The sequence below is a fragment of the Copadichromis virginalis genome, linkage group LG4 (assembly GCF_057382275.1).
Source record: "Copadichromis virginalis isolate Kocher_CV1m ecotype Utaka linkage group LG4, C_Virginalis_male_GT1.1, whole genome shotgun sequence".
In the NCBI taxonomy this organism is placed as follows: domain Eukaryota; kingdom Metazoa; phylum Chordata; class Actinopteri; order Cichliformes; family Cichlidae; genus Copadichromis; species Copadichromis virginalis.
The window spans coordinates 35,483,341-35,499,857 of NC_140621.1; the positions used below are offsets into that span (position 1 = coordinate 35,483,341).

At 44.8% G+C, this 16,517-nt stretch overlaps 1 protein-coding gene across 1 annotated transcript in view; it reads left to right on the top strand.

Moving 5' to 3' along the window:
- Positions 1-254: 254 nt before the first annotated feature.
- doc2a (double C2-like domains, alpha) overlaps positions 255-16,517 on the top strand; it is a 70,372-nt gene continuing 54,109 nt past the window's right edge. The window contains exons 1-2 of the mRNA XM_085455181.1: positions 255-313; positions 12,582-12,914. Of these exons, the coding sequence (XP_085311307.1) occupies positions 12,587-12,914 (328 nt within the window). The 5' untranslated portion in view covers positions 255-313; positions 12,582-12,586. The remainder of the gene's footprint in view (positions 314-12,581; positions 12,915-16,517) is intronic.

The following is a 16,517-nucleotide window of genomic DNA, read 5'->3' on the forward strand; positions in this document are numbered from 1 at the left end:
GGGGAGTTAATCTAATACATGTGTAGTGTGATTAAAGGAAGAGCTTCATCGCCGGTGACGTTTCAGGTGGATGTGAAGCCCGGCACTGAAAACAGAGGCAGTGAGGAGGGGGTGGGGTGGGGGGCAGAAAGAGTTAAAAGTCCGAATCTATGAGAAGGAGAGCTCTCTCTCTCTCTCTCTCTCTCTCTCTCCTCCCTCCTACCTCTCTCGACCGCTCGGCTACTCGCTCCTCTCTCACCACCTGTTAGTGCGGACCCCTCATGCACTGACATCCACTTGTTTGTGCAGGAATCTCCTCCACTCACCATCAAAGGTACGAACATTTACTCTCTTTATTCTGCCTTAATGCTGCTGCGTGTCTCCTTCTTCTTTTATTGGGGGGGGGGGGGGGGGGATTATTCACTCCCGTTCCAGTCTCCGCCTCCTCCTCCATCCCTCCATCCTCTCGTCTCTCAACAAATTTCTGTGTTTCTGCAAGTGGTGCAAAGTACATTTACTCTGATGCCGCGAGGTTTGCGTGACGCGCTGTGCTGTTTTATTGCACTTTAATGCTTTAATTACAGTTTGGAGGTATTTTAGTAGCCATGGTTAATTTTTGAGTTTGAGAAAAAAAGAAAACACTAACCTCAGATGGTCTGTTTATTGATCATGTAGCTAAAAATTGACATTTTAAATCAGATTTAAATGTTGTTATCAACTTATTTTGGTGATGTGTGATCTATGGAGGACTGAAAATGCAACAATATTATTAATATTGAGACAAAAAAATAAAAGAGAGGATAGAAGGAAATAATGTTGAAATACATGCGCACACAAGTCAGTTAATAAAGTGTGAAATCATTCAGTTTGGCTTCCTCACAGAAATATTTACTGTCAAAATGACCTCTCATTCAGTTTCCTCCGTATACAACTGTAAGTATGAATTTGTTTAATTATTTCTGTAATAATTTACATTATTTGTCAATAATGACTCGTACATTATTGATACACGAGTACAGGACACGGTGTGAAGAGGGAAACCATTTGGGAAATAAATATTTAAATTAATATATTTATAAATAAAATAAAATATTAAATGGGAGAGCAAAAATATGAACAAAAAGCGAAAACATACTAAAGCAAGTGATTAGTGATAAGTTGTTTATTTATTTATTTTTTTACTTATTCAGCTGGTTTCGACCTCCATACCAGACGAATCAGCTGTTTAAATTGTATTAAGGTTTACAGTGTGCATTATTAGGGGCGTGGCCTCTTTGACTGACAGGTGGATGGTGACACAGGCGGCTGTAGTTGCTAGCTGTCTGCTAGCTTCACCTGAGCTGGACCTCTGGACCGTGTTTGTGCTGTTGGAGCCTTTTGGAGCATCTGACCAATAATATGGCTGCTGTGAGGTCACTATAGCAACAGACCGTGCAACGAGGCTGAGCTCCAGGTTTGATTAAATTCTGGGATTTTATCTGGATGTTAATCTGAATAAAGCCCAGAGACCAAACTGTGGCATCGCTGTGGTTAAGTTTTGTCTGTTGTTTGGGTCTTTGTGCAGTTTAGCACGTCATGCATGTGCTGCATGCTGTGAATTATGATGATTTAAAACATTTATCTCAATAACTTGGCTCTGGTGGAAAAGTCGTCATGAAATAAAGACAGAAAGAAGTAAGCGCACATGATGACTCTGGAAATGATTCAGTATCATGTCCGTCACTGACTGACACTGACATTGAAGCTGCGATGGTACCTCAGCTACTTTAAGCTGAAATCAGTTTGCAAATAGAAGAAAGTCTCCACAGGTTGCCTGAAAAACATCTGTTCTCTCTGCAGAACTTTATTCCTTTGACCTCGCTGTTCATTGACGAAACTTGGATAGCAGTACTGCAAAAGCACCAACACGGAGCAGCAGCACAAAAGTGGCATCAGGACCTTGGACTCATATTTAATCCTGTCCATGCTGATGCTTTCAGCTGCTGGACTTTTGGTCTGCTAAGCTCCGCTTCAAGCTTCTGATCCAGTGAAGAGACGAACGCGATGAGACTCTAACCAAACCTGAACTGAACAGGAAACCAGGAGAATCAGATTTCCTTCCTCTTCCTGTCTCGAAGTTAGAGCGGAGCTCGTCTGTTGTTATTCTGCGATGGTTAAAATGACATTAAGTGGAGAACTGGCACCACCCACTATTCAAAGAATGGATGAAAGTATGACGGAGGCCCTGTCACTTTTTTTTTAATTCAAATGACATGTTATATTATTTTAATAGTGAGCACCATGACAAAATAATGTGAGTTTACAGGCTTAAAGAGCAGAGCAAATTGTGGATGATGGGGATAAATAAGGAATGACTGACAGGTTGGAGACATCCTGATTGGCTCTGGTGAGGTCATGGCTGTTGTGCCATTTCTGGAGCAAGGACAGAAGAGGAATGGGTAAGAGGTGGTTAACGTAGGAGGGTGACCTGATGACGGGAGTTCTGGGTGGGCAGGTGGTTACAGGAGTCGTTGAGGTGGTGGTGCTCCTCGACCGCAGGTTTCAGGAAAAGGAAAAATCGACTGTAACATCAGCCATGTGACCTCTGCAGGGTGAAGGTTGGTTTTTGTTTCAGCCAAACTGATGTGTCCTTTAAACATTTCTGAGTCAGGCTCAATTAATCCCAACATTAATCTTCCACTGACCTGGACACAGACATGACTCCAATGGTTCACTTATAACTTAATCAAAAGTTTATTTTTTATTGCGAGGTTATTGAGGAGCACTGAAAGCAACACGTTGGCAGATTTAACCTCCTAACTTCCAAACAGGTTTACCCTTAGCTTCAGGTTCATATCCACCCATTTATTTATTTTAATCCATTTAGCACCAAGTGGGAAATCTTAAACAGAAGCGAAGCCAAAGAACAAGAAAGATCTGATATGAACGTGTTCAGCATGAGGCTAAAACGTGACTTTTCCACCTTATGTTTCTGCTGACCCGATGGAAGTGCAGTGCATTAACCAAACTGTTGGGGCCGGAGTTCCTGTGTATAATGTAGCTACAAATAATCACTAATGCTGCCACAAAAAGATATAAAATGAGCACAAAATAAGATTTTATGCCTAAAAGATAAAAACAGCAGTATAGTTCACTGTGTGAGTGTGCTGTAGTTTGCTCACCACATTAATGGCATTTAGAATAAAGAACCTCGTGGATGGTTCTCCTTGTCGGGGCTGATCTATAGAGCGACGCGTGCAGTCATTAATGATTCACGGGACCTTCCTGTATACAGCTGTGCTGTAAAGGTCATCCACTGGCTTTGCTCTACAGGGGAAAACGGGACCTTCATGCTTCACCGTGTTTCTGTCGTACGTTCCAGCCAGATTTCTTTATTCAGTTGTTCTGCTGCACAAACCGCCCCTCAGCAGGTTTCTGGATGTTAGCCAATCAGAGGAAAGTAGGCTTTTAGGGAAGGAGGTTCTTAAAGAGACAGGACCGAGCAGCACCTCGTGCGACTGCTGCTGATCTGCTGTGGCGCCATTTGGTCCCAAACAAAACAGGCCAATTAAAATCAGCAGTTAAAACATCAAAGGAAGCTGCACCACCCTCCAACAGATGGGTGGATGCTACCAAGCCAGCGAATGTCCCAAATCTAATACTTGGCCCAGCCAGCTAATTTCATCTTAATTACTTAAAGAGAACAAAGATAAGTCTGATAAATTTTAATGTGACAGACCTCGAACATGATGAAAACGAACTGGAAGCTTCTGCAGCGTCACACAGATGAACAATGAGATCAGAGACTGCGCGCTCACGGTCGTGCACACCTGCACACGTGCACACCTGCACACCGACCGCCCGGCCTCGCTCAGCTTTTAATTAAGTTCAGTACAGTTTTTTTTATATAGCAACCAATCACAGCAGCAGTTATAATGTGAACACAGAGAGACCCCAGCAATAGGCTGAGCCTCTATGACCAAGCAGTTGGTGACAGTGGGAAGGAAAAACTTCCGTTTAACAGGAAGAAACATCCGTCAGAACCAGGCTCAGGGAGGGGCCGTGTGAGGAAGACAGGACCGATGACACACAAGCTTCAGTGTGATGACGATGTGTTTGCTTCTGAGGCCAGCGAGCTGTCGTGTGTTCGTTAAACTCATTAAAATAATTACAACCTCTCTGACTCCAACCAAACAACCACAACCGAAAAACCAAATGTCCAAATCCGTGTGCTTGGATCACGCTGCCTCCTGCTTCTGACTGCGTGTCGCTTTGTGATGGATGCTATGCTAACGTGTTGCTGCTCCCCCCCTTCCTCCTTTTTCTGTGCCAAAGCAGCTTCCTCACATCAGCCAGTAACATCAGGCCTGGGTATTGATTTGCATGCAGCTGGTTATGAATTATAATGTGGTATTTTCTGTGGCTGGAGGATTTCAAATCCCAGAGAGGAACAGAGATTTTTTTTGGCAGAATAACTGAATTATATTAGGTTTCCTCGTCTCTCCTCTCTGCAGCACAGAGCTGATGCTCAGTTTAGGAAGAGAGGAAGCTGTGAGACAGAGTAAATAATCATCAATAATCATAAGTAATTAATGAAGTTATGGAGGAGCAGCAGCTGGTTCCTGTGTGTTTGTGCTTATTCCAAATTTCAGATCTTTTGTCTCTACAGTGACTGACCTTGCAGAGCAGCTTTGCATGAGTCACAGTTCAAAGTAATCCTCATGTCTGATGCTAAAAAACTCTTTGCACCATTAGGGGCGTGGCCTCCTTGGCGAAGGGGTGTATTGTGAAAACAGCTGATCTGTGACGTCATCATTAAGAGAAAACTCCAGTGCATGATTGAATTAACAATGAACTTAATTATTGTCGTGCAATTTGGTTTGAAACTGCCAGGAGCTGAAAAGTGACAGAATCTGTCCAATCACAGCGACGTGTGCGGCTGCAGCTCCCCTCACACCTGTCACTCAGCCATCAGGTGAGCGTATATGAGGTGACAGGACTCTCTGACCACCGAGTCGCCTCTGCACAGCGAGGCTGAGACTGTTAATGCGGAGAGGAACATGAAACGGTGACAGGGCGAGTAAAAACAAGCGGGGAGGGGAGAGCGTCTGCAGACTCCAGGGTGGGAACGAGACCGGCACGAGTGAGTGGCGGCAGGGAGAGGCGTTTTGTGTGTCTTCATTAAGATCCTCCCCTGTGTCGAAGTCTCACCAGTAATCCCGCTGTGACTGCATATCTAACACTGGACGGGCACCAGGTTTCACTTTCATGTGGGAGAATGTTTTGGCTGATAAACGCCACCTCCCCCTGAATTAAACATGACGGCCCCGAGCGCCACAGACACTCGGGAAGCAAACACACGTGACAGAGTGGGAAGGGCCCGAAAATCAAAACAGGAAGCTTTAAACCCAGGAGACGGCGTCTCAGATGTGTGACTTCTAATTTATAATTACATCCTCATTACATTTTGAAATTTTACACGATGCCTGGAGATCTCCTCAGTGGGACAAAGTGATTAGCGTTCAAGAACAGCCTAATAAATTTGACTTCTCATGAAATTAAGTTCAAATTAAATTCAGTAAAGTTAAAATGTTGATGCTGAAATGCTTGAGCATCTCAAAGCTCACTCTTCTTCCCTGGAAAATTAGGTGAATGAAGATAAGATAAGATAAGATAAGATAAGATAAGATAAGATAAGATAAGATAAACCTTTATTAGTCCCACAAGTGGGAAATTTGCTTGGTCACGGCAGAAAGTGGACAGTACAAAGTTAAGAGCAGCAACAATTAAGAAAAACAATAGAATAGGATAAATTAAATAGAATAAAATAGCTGATTAGAATTGAGATTTTATCTAGAAAACGTAGTTTTCCCCGTTAATAAAGCGCTATGGCCCAAACATTAGCATCTAAGGATGAAAAATGAAGCCCCAGCACCTGCAGTTCCCCTGATGTCCAGCTGAGGCAGCTGTGGGTCAGTCCCCATAGACCCTCATGTTAAATCCTTACAGCAGAAATAAACATGTTTACAGGCTGATACACAAACAGTTTGGTCTCTGTGGATCATGTCCCCTTCATGGCACCTGTTTTTATAACTCACCTTTTTAAATTGTATTAAGGATTAAAGTTTGTATTATTAGGGGAGTGGCCTCTGTGACTGACAGGTGGATGGTGACACAGGTGACTCTAGTTGCTAACTGTCTGCTAGCTTCACCTGAGCTGCACCTCTGGACCTGTTTGTGCTGTTTGAATCTAACCATTGGGTTGATTATGACCATCTTTCGTATACAGGTGTTTTGCTGGTTGTTAGGTGTAGCTAACGTGTAAATTCGTGAGCTCTGTGTGTGTTTTTGTTTTGGGAACTGAAGGAGCATCGCAGACACTTGCAATGCTTTGTGACCCTGCTGTTTCTGTCTTGTGTGTTGCTAATAGGACTGCACTACTTCTGCCTGAAAACAAGCTTCAAGCTTCCTGCAGGCCGAACACACAGAATGAGGATTTATTCTGTTAATTTTATTTGGAGCTCTTCTCTGAGGGCCGAACCAAGCAACACAGCAGAATCTCTCCTCAGATCTCCGAGTAAAACACAAAAACAAAACTGGTGCATTCTCCAAACTGCATCCAGCAGCAGGTCGTTAGCTCCTAATCTCTTACCCTGTCTGCTCCACTGGTTTAAGTGGAATACTTAAGAACAATAAGCAACATCATGTGCAGGACGCGTCCAATCCCAAATCTTTTGTTTGATCGGCGCGTGCATGTTCGACTCGAGGTTCTGCTCCGGCTTTGTTAAGGACGCCCTGCAGAGTTTCTAAGGAAGAGACACTTAAACAAGCATGATCTCCTTCCAATTACACAGCGTGTGAAATCTCCCACTGCTTAAATGTCCTGTTGGACATCTGAGTCGTCCTCTCTCTTTATGATCACTTAACAAGAAAGAAGCTGCAGGTCCAAGCTCAGGCGTTAGATAACTGGAGCCAGCTGTTGAACATTTTGGGCTAATGACAAGGCCTCTGCCTCCTTTCACTCTGAGGTGGTCTCAGAGCAGAAGGTGAACTAGTCATTACAACACTGTGTGTTTGTGAACATCTTCTCAGCCTGGTGAAAACTGAGCTTTAAAAACCCCCCGAACGGTTTCTACACTTCATCTAAACCCAAACGAGCAGCTTGCATCTCCTTACAGCTGCATCGTCCTCGCCGCCGCGCTCATTTAACAGCAGAAGTCTTCAGTTTGTGGACACGAATCTCAACATAACACCGCTAAGCTGAAAAACACGCGCTCGTTAAACAGAATAAGGAGCACGATTAAATGTTGTCACAAACTGAACAGTTCTGTTCTCCAGCCTCGGCTCGCAGAGGATTAACAAACCTGTAATCAGGTTTCAATCAGGTTTGAGCCGCGCTACATTCAATTTACCTCAGTGCTGTCATCAGTGCACGAACGAAGGCTGATAATATTATTATTATAATATTATTAAAACTATTACATTTTTATTCAATCTGCTGTAATGTAATGCGTGTTCATAACTGCAGGGATTATCCACCCTCACACTCTGATGCAGTTTGCAGACGGGATGAGAATCAGCATCCACATCTGAGGCCACAGCTCGCAGTCAGAAAAGGGTGGATGCTGACTCCATGTTGGTGCAACAAATGCAGAAGTCAGAGAGGGAGGCAGTGGGAGATTTACAGACAGACTGAACAGCATCTGTCAAAAACTACAGAGAGAGTTTCCTAACTCGAGTCGCAGAACGAGGGAGGCAGAGCTCAGGAACAAATATCAAACTTTTAATGTCAAAGACCTGGCTGTAAGATCCAAGAGTGCACAGGGAGTAACACGGTGACCAGAACCAGCACCGGCAGGCAAAGACAGGGACGAACACAGGAGGGCAACGAGAAACAACTGAACACAATCAAGACAACGAGGAGGAAGTGAAACTCAAAAACAGAGACGACCAGCTATCAAAGTAAAACAGGAAATGAATGAGGTGGCTGACAGAGAGAGAGGGCTGCTGGTTCCCGTGAGATGGATATCTAATAAACAAAGTAATGGATTACACACAGAGTACATAAATAGAGGGGATATAGTGTAATACAACCAAAAGCAATAATAATGCATTTCATGGCATATTGATTTATTAATTAATCTATTTTAATAATTTCATGCGTGGCCTTCCATATAAGCCAGTAATAGAAGGAAATACAAATGTAAGATTTTGAATTTTAGTCTTTGTGGAGTAAATAAAGCAGAAAAACATGGAGGATGACACTGGCGGTCGAAGCAGTGACTTGCGTACTTTTATTTTGCCTGTTGTGCATTTTTCCTGGTTAAATCGAGTCGGCTCTCCTGAGGGTGGAGCTGGTTTGGAGTTGCATATTTATTGGTGTTGTTTAGCGTCCCCAGAGTGTTCGAGCAGAGGCAGCACTCGCTGCTTTATGCTCCACATAGAAGAAACTCTGAGAAAGCTTTTCTGCTTCATCATGGCCTTTAGTTAAAAGACTTTACCTTGAATAAGCAATCTTAAGCATTTCTTATAATCAGCACTTCAAGGCATGAGTCATACGTGTGCTGCAGCAGAAACCACTGAAAGTCCCATAAAATGTGTTTTTGTATCATATTCACAGGTAAATGTTAAAGTGAATCATCGTGTAATACCTCTGACACGGTTTACCTCGACCTGTGCGGTCACTCAGCGTCCACTCGAGCCTGCGGCGGCGATCTGCACTCCTCGGGTCTGGAGGGCTGTTGGCGCCACATTTGACCACGAAAATTACTCTGAAAGGTCAAAGCGTGAGGATTCAGCTCTCTCACTCAGGAGCAAGATGACTAACTGACTTTGTGTTCAGGCTTTGGAACATAAAGTCTAGAAGGTTTTATTATGAAATGTAATCAGGCGTTTTAATCTGCACAGTAAATAAAGATATTTTAAATAGAACAGGATGCTGACGTCATCAGCATCAATTTCTAAAAATAATAACAGTGCATGTTGAATTCAGAGGGACTTTGCATTTATCTATGTGGTTTTTATTCAGCCTGCAGATAAAACAATGTTTGAAATGAAGCCGACGCCTGCAGTTCATCCGACGTCCACTAGGGGCTCCAGCAGACTCCTATGTTAAACGTTGCAGCAGAAATAAACACGTTTCCAGCCTGATGCACAATCTGACGTGGTTTCTGGCGTGTACAGAGATGTAAACGTGATGGCAGAGCTTTTGCTTATTTACAGCAGATCTCTGAACTGTTTTCTTGGACTCGTTTAGCTCACCTGTAGCTCAGTATTTCTCCTCGAGCTTCCTTCACACAAACTAAATGAAAGTTGCACAAACGTGAGCCTGACTCAAAGATCTGTTTAATCTGAGAGCAAAGCTGCTCTAAAGCAAACACATTGGAGCTGAGGTGAGCCGTTCTGACTGCGGTTTGTTCTCATTGCTAACGCTGCTGAGGCCTCGCTCTGCAGTCTGAGCTGCGTTCAGGCGTCTCACCTGTCTCGCTGTTGCAGCAGGTGGTCTCCCCTCAGGGGCTCGCTGATTAAATATTCTGGCTCGAGGCCCAAGAAGCTGTTTGACTTCCCCCTGCTGTTCATGCAACCTGCAGGCTGTGTGTGTGTGTTGTTAGCGAGCTAACTTTTCACTCTCGGGTCGTTCTGGTCGTGTGATTTCCCCCCCGTTATGTCCACACCTCCTTACAGGACTGTGGTCGTTAAACTTCTTGTTTTCATCGGCCCAAGTGTGTCGGCGTCCTGCTGCGACACCTTTTCTTTGTGCTTTCTATGAACCCTCCCTCTTTCCCTCTTTTTCATGTGTCAGACACACACACTCCTCGTTAAACACCTGCTGTCAGCTGCTGCAGCGGCGTGGAGCTGCTGTCAGGACTACCATGTGTCAAACAGAAGAAAAGGGTTTCCTTTAACACGGGGATCGAACACGCTCGCCTCCTGACTGTTAGCTCTGAGCTTAAACAGCTGCGCTGATCCTTTTCTGCATCTTTAACTGCCTCGAGCACAGCCGGGCTGATGAACGCAGCAGGTGTCCGTCCACACAGGTGTTTCTGTTTGTGTCGCTGAGGTCCAACACTCTGCTGTTGATGAAGGAGCTCACGGTCCACTCAGTGACCCCGAGGTACCCAAACCATCATCCCTCCAGCGCCGCGCTCACAGCTGCTCTGAGGTCTTATGAGTTTGGTTTTGTGCTTCATGGACAGACTTTCAGCTCAGTCTGTTTCTAACTGTGCTGCTACGTTTAACCTTTAACCTTTGACTGGGGCCTGTGGAGTCTGAGATGGAGCTCCTGGGTTTTTACTCAGGCTGAATTTGCTGGGACGTCCACTCCTGGGACGACTGTGTCGCTGTTAACACACCTGAACGCTCCAGACCTGCAAACATCAGAAACCTCAGCTCTACAGATGTGCTCACACTGGTGATGATCAGCCAATCGGGTGCGTTTGATTGGCAGCACCGGGCTGAGACTTGGCCTCGTCATTCCTGTGGAGACAGACACCCGTGGAAAGACTTCCACGACTTTCTGTCACTCTGTCAGCTCACTCATGTCACTCTGAGGAGTATCTCTGCTTTCAGTGACATCGACAGGTTTTCGTGTCTTCTTTTGATCAGACTCGTCCGGCAACACTTAAAGTCCAGCCTGGTTTGAACTTGATATTTAACTCACTCTGGTCTTGACTTTGGTTTGTTTGCTGTGTTTAATTTGGGATATTCTGCTCACATGTTTGATGTGTCCTGACTTGTATCCCGGTCTACGTCCGCTCAGCCCTGCTGATTTTCACTGCACCCGTCTCTCTTCCTGTTAAAACAAAGTTTTTCCTTCTCACTGTCGCCAAAGTGCTCGGGGTCATATAATTGTTGGGTTTCATCTATATTATTGTACTGACGTCTAATATAAAGCACCTTGGGGTGACCGTTGTTGTAGTTTGGTGCTGCATAAATAAAGTGGACTATGACTCTGATCTTTCAGTGATGATGTGGGTCGCCTGGTTGGGTCTTGGATCTTGGACTGTACTCTTCCCCGTTAATCCAATGCTAGTTTTCTTTGCCTGCTGTTAGTCAGCTGGTCCAGATCTTCATCTCTGACCCGGCATGTTCATAGAGATCAGCAGCTGTAAAAGTGACAACAGGATTGAACATCTGGATAAAGACGGCTGGCGATGAGGCTTCTTCGCAGAGTTTAGCTGATATTTCTCCTGCAGCTCGAGTCTATTCCTGTCTTTGGACCACAACAGTAGTCGCCTGCAGTTGGCTTAACATATTTATCAGTGTTACAGCCGGCTGTCAATAAAACTGCCTCCGTCTGTGTGAGATGTGCTGTTAGTGCCAAAATAAAACCGAGTTTCTGTCAAATGAAACACTGCATTTAATTTCAGGTCAGAGGATTATTGAACAAACTGCTGCAGCAGTTTGAGACATCCTTACTCGAGTCATCCAGAGACAGCTGAGGATGTTTTAAATAGCATAGGTTGGGGAAACAAAGTGTATAATTACAGTGCAGTTATTCAGAAAGGAGGAAAAGCTGGGCGAGGATAACAAGACCAAACAGAAGGAAGAGTCAAAGTGTTTTTTCCTCGTGGATTTTATTTTGTAATGAAATGCAGCTAACAGGGTGTGACTGGCCGTCTGTCTCTGTGTTCACCCTGCGGCACATGGGTAACCTGTCCAGGTGTGCGCCGCCGCTCACAGCTATGAGTGCTGGGACAGGCTCCACTGCTCACTGCCATTATTTTACCTGATGTAACCTGAAGCTCGTCACATTCAGTTCTTAGAAAGCAGCGCCGTGTGATGAGGTATCTCTGATAGATCGCAGGTACAATTCACTACAAAGAACCCTTAAAATGATCGTGTCTTCAGGGCCGTGACTGTCAGAGATTCTCCTCAAAATATGACGACAATTTCTCCTTTCATTGCCAGGAAGAAAAATCTGGGATAATTAGTCATGAACCGCCTAAAATCTGAGGCTCCCTTCAAATTCTTTTCATCTCCTTAAGTCCTGTGACAGCAGCAACACCTTTCCCGTGACTAATTTGTCAAACGCCTCGTGCTATTTCCTTTGAAATCTGACATCAAACGCACTCAAGTGTTCCTCAGGTGTTCATCACAACAGATCCATTCAGCTTTTATTCAGTTTTTCTGTGAGTCACTTCAAACAAATGAGTCCAAACGGATATCCAGACCCGGCTTCATGAATGTCTTCTTAAGGACACGTAAAGAAAGTCAGATCAGATGTTTGTGTGTCAGTCAGAGTTCATAATGCTCGCTCAGGTTTAGGAAACTGTTGGGTTAAACACTTATTCTGGGTCTGTAACTAACTGGGTTAACGAACCAAAGCAGGGACAATAAACCAGACTACTAATCCAAACTAACCCAAATTTAAACTCAACTAAACCAACTTAATAATATAACTGTAACCAAAGTAAACTCAATTAAACCCACATAAAGTTAAACCAATAAATCAAAGTTAATTATTATTAATCTAAATCTAATTCATCTGTATTTGAACCAATCTAGTTTAAACTAAAAAAACCACAATAAACGAAACAATCTGAATTTAAATGCTGTTAATGTGCTGAGATCAAAGCTCTCAGTGAGTAAACAGGTTTGTTTGTTTGTTTGTTTGTCTTCAGACTCTATGACGGTTCGGAGAGGAAAGAAGCTCAGCATCTCCATCCAGGAACACATGGCCATAGACGTTTGCCCCGGCCCCATCAGACCCATCCGCCAGATCTCCGCCTACTTCCCCCGCCTGTCCCCCACCTCCCCCACCCCCGTCTCCCCCAACCCCGCCGTGTCCCCGCCGCCGTCCCTCAGCCCCGGCTCGGTGGCCTCGGGAATGGGCGGGTCTCACCTCCTGTCTCCTCTGTTGGCCCAGGGCAGGCCCGGCGGGGGCGGGTCCCTATCCCTGACCAGCAGCGTGGACACGTCGGTGGAGATCAACAGCTCCGACAGCGACGACTGCAGTGAGCCTCGCTGTCGGCATGTGTCTGTGTGCGTGTGTCACCCTGCATCTGTACACATCTGTTTAACGTCACCCTGAGGCTGCTTCCTGCACGGCGCTCCGTCTCAAGTCTGTTTTCATACATTTCATGAGGCTCAAAAATATCGTGACTCGCCACTGTCACGGTCCCAGTGATGCTTTTGAGGTTTGGATTTGTTTTTGCTTCTCGGTTATCCACCGTTAGGCCTGTAACACAGCACAGAGGACCATCACAGCTGTCAGTCTACAGTTACCCTTCATTCATTTATATTTTGCAGGAAAATGGCTTCAAAATTGTATTCAAACATGCAAACACAACACTATAGAGAACAAAAGCCTGCAATGAGTTTGAAAGTGAATGCGTGTTGTGAGCAGCTTCATCCTCCAGCTCAGGCTCTGTCGGCTCGGTGAGGATCTCCAGATGTATCTCCAGGCTTCCTGGAGGACATCCAAAGCTCTTTTTGTATGTTTCTGTCTTTGCGCTGCTCCCTGTCAGGATGATCCCACTCATTGTTGCCCCTGTTGTTATTTTAATGAACACCAAAGCAGCTGAAACTCACGAACAACCCCTCTGCTACATACCTGACCAGATCAACACCCCTGCGTGGATGCACAGTAGTGCAGATAAAGCAGGGCTGAGAAACCTCTGCGTGACATCACAGCATGTTTTGGTTCTGTCAGATGGACTGAAATATTTTCTCCACGTCTCTTAAATCTCTTAATTCTCTCTCTGAAGAACAAATCTGGGGCTGAATTATTTCTCGTCTTTTTTAGTGAATCATGTTGTTTACTGGAGGCTGAAAGCCGGCTTAGGCTGGAACGAAAACAAATATTTTCATTGTGAATTTCCTTCAGACAACAGTGCTCAAGTCTCCTTTGGCTAACGTGCCGTAATCACCTTTTATGGAGATGTCGATGTGGGTTTGGGATGAAAGGTCACAGAGTCTGCAGAAGCACCACGAAGGTCGCTCGGAGTAACTGAGGGACCTAAAAACGCTGCAGCAGCTCCAGTCTGATCGTTTCATGGATTTAACCAGCAGCAACCCTAACAGCCGTTCCTCCGCCGCTGCACCGTGGATGCATAATTCATGTGTTTGCAGCTCACACATACGTAACCAACACATTGACGCGTACGCCTCTCGTGCTGAAGCTCGGCCAGACTGCAGATGCTGAGCGTTTTTGGGGAGGCAGGTAAATGACGCGGCCGAAACACGTCAACTTCAGAGAGGGCTGAAATGTGACGGCACCGGCTCGTCTGGAGGAGCAGAAGGAGCGCGAGTGCGCCGATCCTCTCCTTCATCGCCGCTTCAGTTACAACACGAGAATAAATTGTGATAAATGAGTCAGGCTGAATGCTCTCAGAGCTGCTGACATGTTTTCAAGCTCCGCTGTGATTCAGAAAGCAAAGACTAATTAGAGGTTTTTACCATTTTTATCCCCTCATTAACATATATTTGTTTTGCAGTCACCACTTGATGATTTTTTTGTGCTTTTTAATAACGAGGCGTCAGATTCATCAGAGCGGGGAAAGCCTGAGGGAGGAGCAGAGCGCCAAAGTTTGACAGGCCGTCTCCTCGAACAGAAACTCCAGGCTTTGATCAAACATAAAAGGAACTCTGGCTAACAAAGAACGCCTTCACAGGGGCGCTCCTTTGTGCACGCGTGATCCCTGCAGCCTCGGGCTTCGCTGCTGCAGAGCAATGATTCCTGCGCAGGACGGTCACAGGGCGTTTTGAGGTTTTGCTGACATGTTCCAGCCGTCGCTGCCTCGGGCTGCTGTAAGTCAATGTAGGTGGGTGGAAGCAGGAGTCTTTTTTATTTTTACTCAGTGTTCAGGACTGCAGTGGATTAAGCAGAGAGAGGACGACTATAGGATGGACTCAGAAAAGTGCATCCAACAGTCAGAAGCACTGATTTAAGTTTCTGAGGACGACGTCTGATGTTTTACTTACAGAAAAAAAGGCCAAAAGACTCGAAATACAGAAACTGAAGTCTGCTTCTGCCTCGAGATACTAAAAGACACACAGACTTAAAATACAGCATCATTACTAGGCTGCCTTTGTGGGACAGTTAGTTATCTTACACGATACAGAGTCGGGGCCACGAGATGCAAAGCTACCTGGATGTGACAGCGATCATGTCTTTGGGATGCAGAGTGAGCTATCAGATACAAACAGGACCTTATGAGATATAAAGTCATCATTAGCTGTTCTGTAAATGTGTCTCATAGTGTTGAGATGCTGAGTTTTACTCTTATACAGGACAGACGCTGAGACTAAATCAACAGGCTTCCATGTCTGTGTCTCACGCTGGATGGCAGTTGGTTTTCCCGCCTTTTTCTGTACCAACTGTGTGCAGTTAGCTGAGCTAATCCGGTTGTTCAGTCTGACGTCACTAGCCGTGTCTGGGCCTAAACTCCGCTGCAGGTCCATATATCAAACGATCACTATGGCATTACTGAGAGTTGAAAAACTGTCTAAAGTCTTTCATCTTTAATAAAATGATCAGCGTTCTGCTCTACCAGGTGTAACAACTGAGTTCAACATCCAGGCATCCATGAAAACGGAATTTATGACATTTAACGGAGTTAGAAGTTAGCAGGAAGTTAGCTCGCTAGCTTCTATCTAAATACAATATAGCATGTCCTGACTGCGGGGTTTTGGAAACAAATTCAAACGTACAGCTCTGTTATCACTTCCAACATTCAATTCAATTCAATTCAATTTTATTTATATAGCGCCAAATCACAACATAAGTCGCCTCAAGGTGCTTCATAGATACAGAGACAAACCCAACAATCATATGACCCCCTATGAGCAGCACTTTGGCAACAGTGGGAAGGAAAAACTCCCTTTTAACAGGAAGAAACCTCCGGCAGAACCAGGCTCAGGGAGGGGCGGGGCCATCTGCTGCGACCGGTTGGGGTGAGAGAAGGAAGACAGGATAAAGACATGCTGTGGAAGAGAGACAGAGGTTAATAACAGATATTAACCTCTGTCAACATAAATGAAGACAGAAAACTAAACAGCAGTGATGTTTGTAGGGTTACTGAAGTTTGGCTAGCTGGTATATAATGATGTGCTACGTGACCGCTAGCGACACAGCTATGTTAGCATAATATAAACAAGCTAACTTTTTTTCCACTCGATAAAAGTTAACGTGAGTGTTCTCGGTGGTCAGGAACAAATGTAATCGCATGGCAGGATGCTGTAAACAGACCAAACTTCAGCCAGGAGAACAACTGAGATAATCCATCCACAATACGAGGTTAGTCATTCATATACTGCTGCATGGACTGGGCTGTAGTTACATCCTAAGGTTTTAAAAACTGAGCTTAAATAAATGATTAGCGGTAATAAAAGCCGAGGGAGGTCAACAGTGATCACTGACTGTTTTAGGAGCTTTTTGAGATCAAATAGAAGAAAATACAAAACATTAAACATGTTAACAACACAAAAGCCATATTAAACGCAGACTACTTTAGGCCCGGAAGTAGGATTCGTCACGTCATCACTTAACGACCGGATAAGTTAGCCACATCATCTTTGTACTGAAGACATAATCCAGCCTCTGAGGGATTTACTTA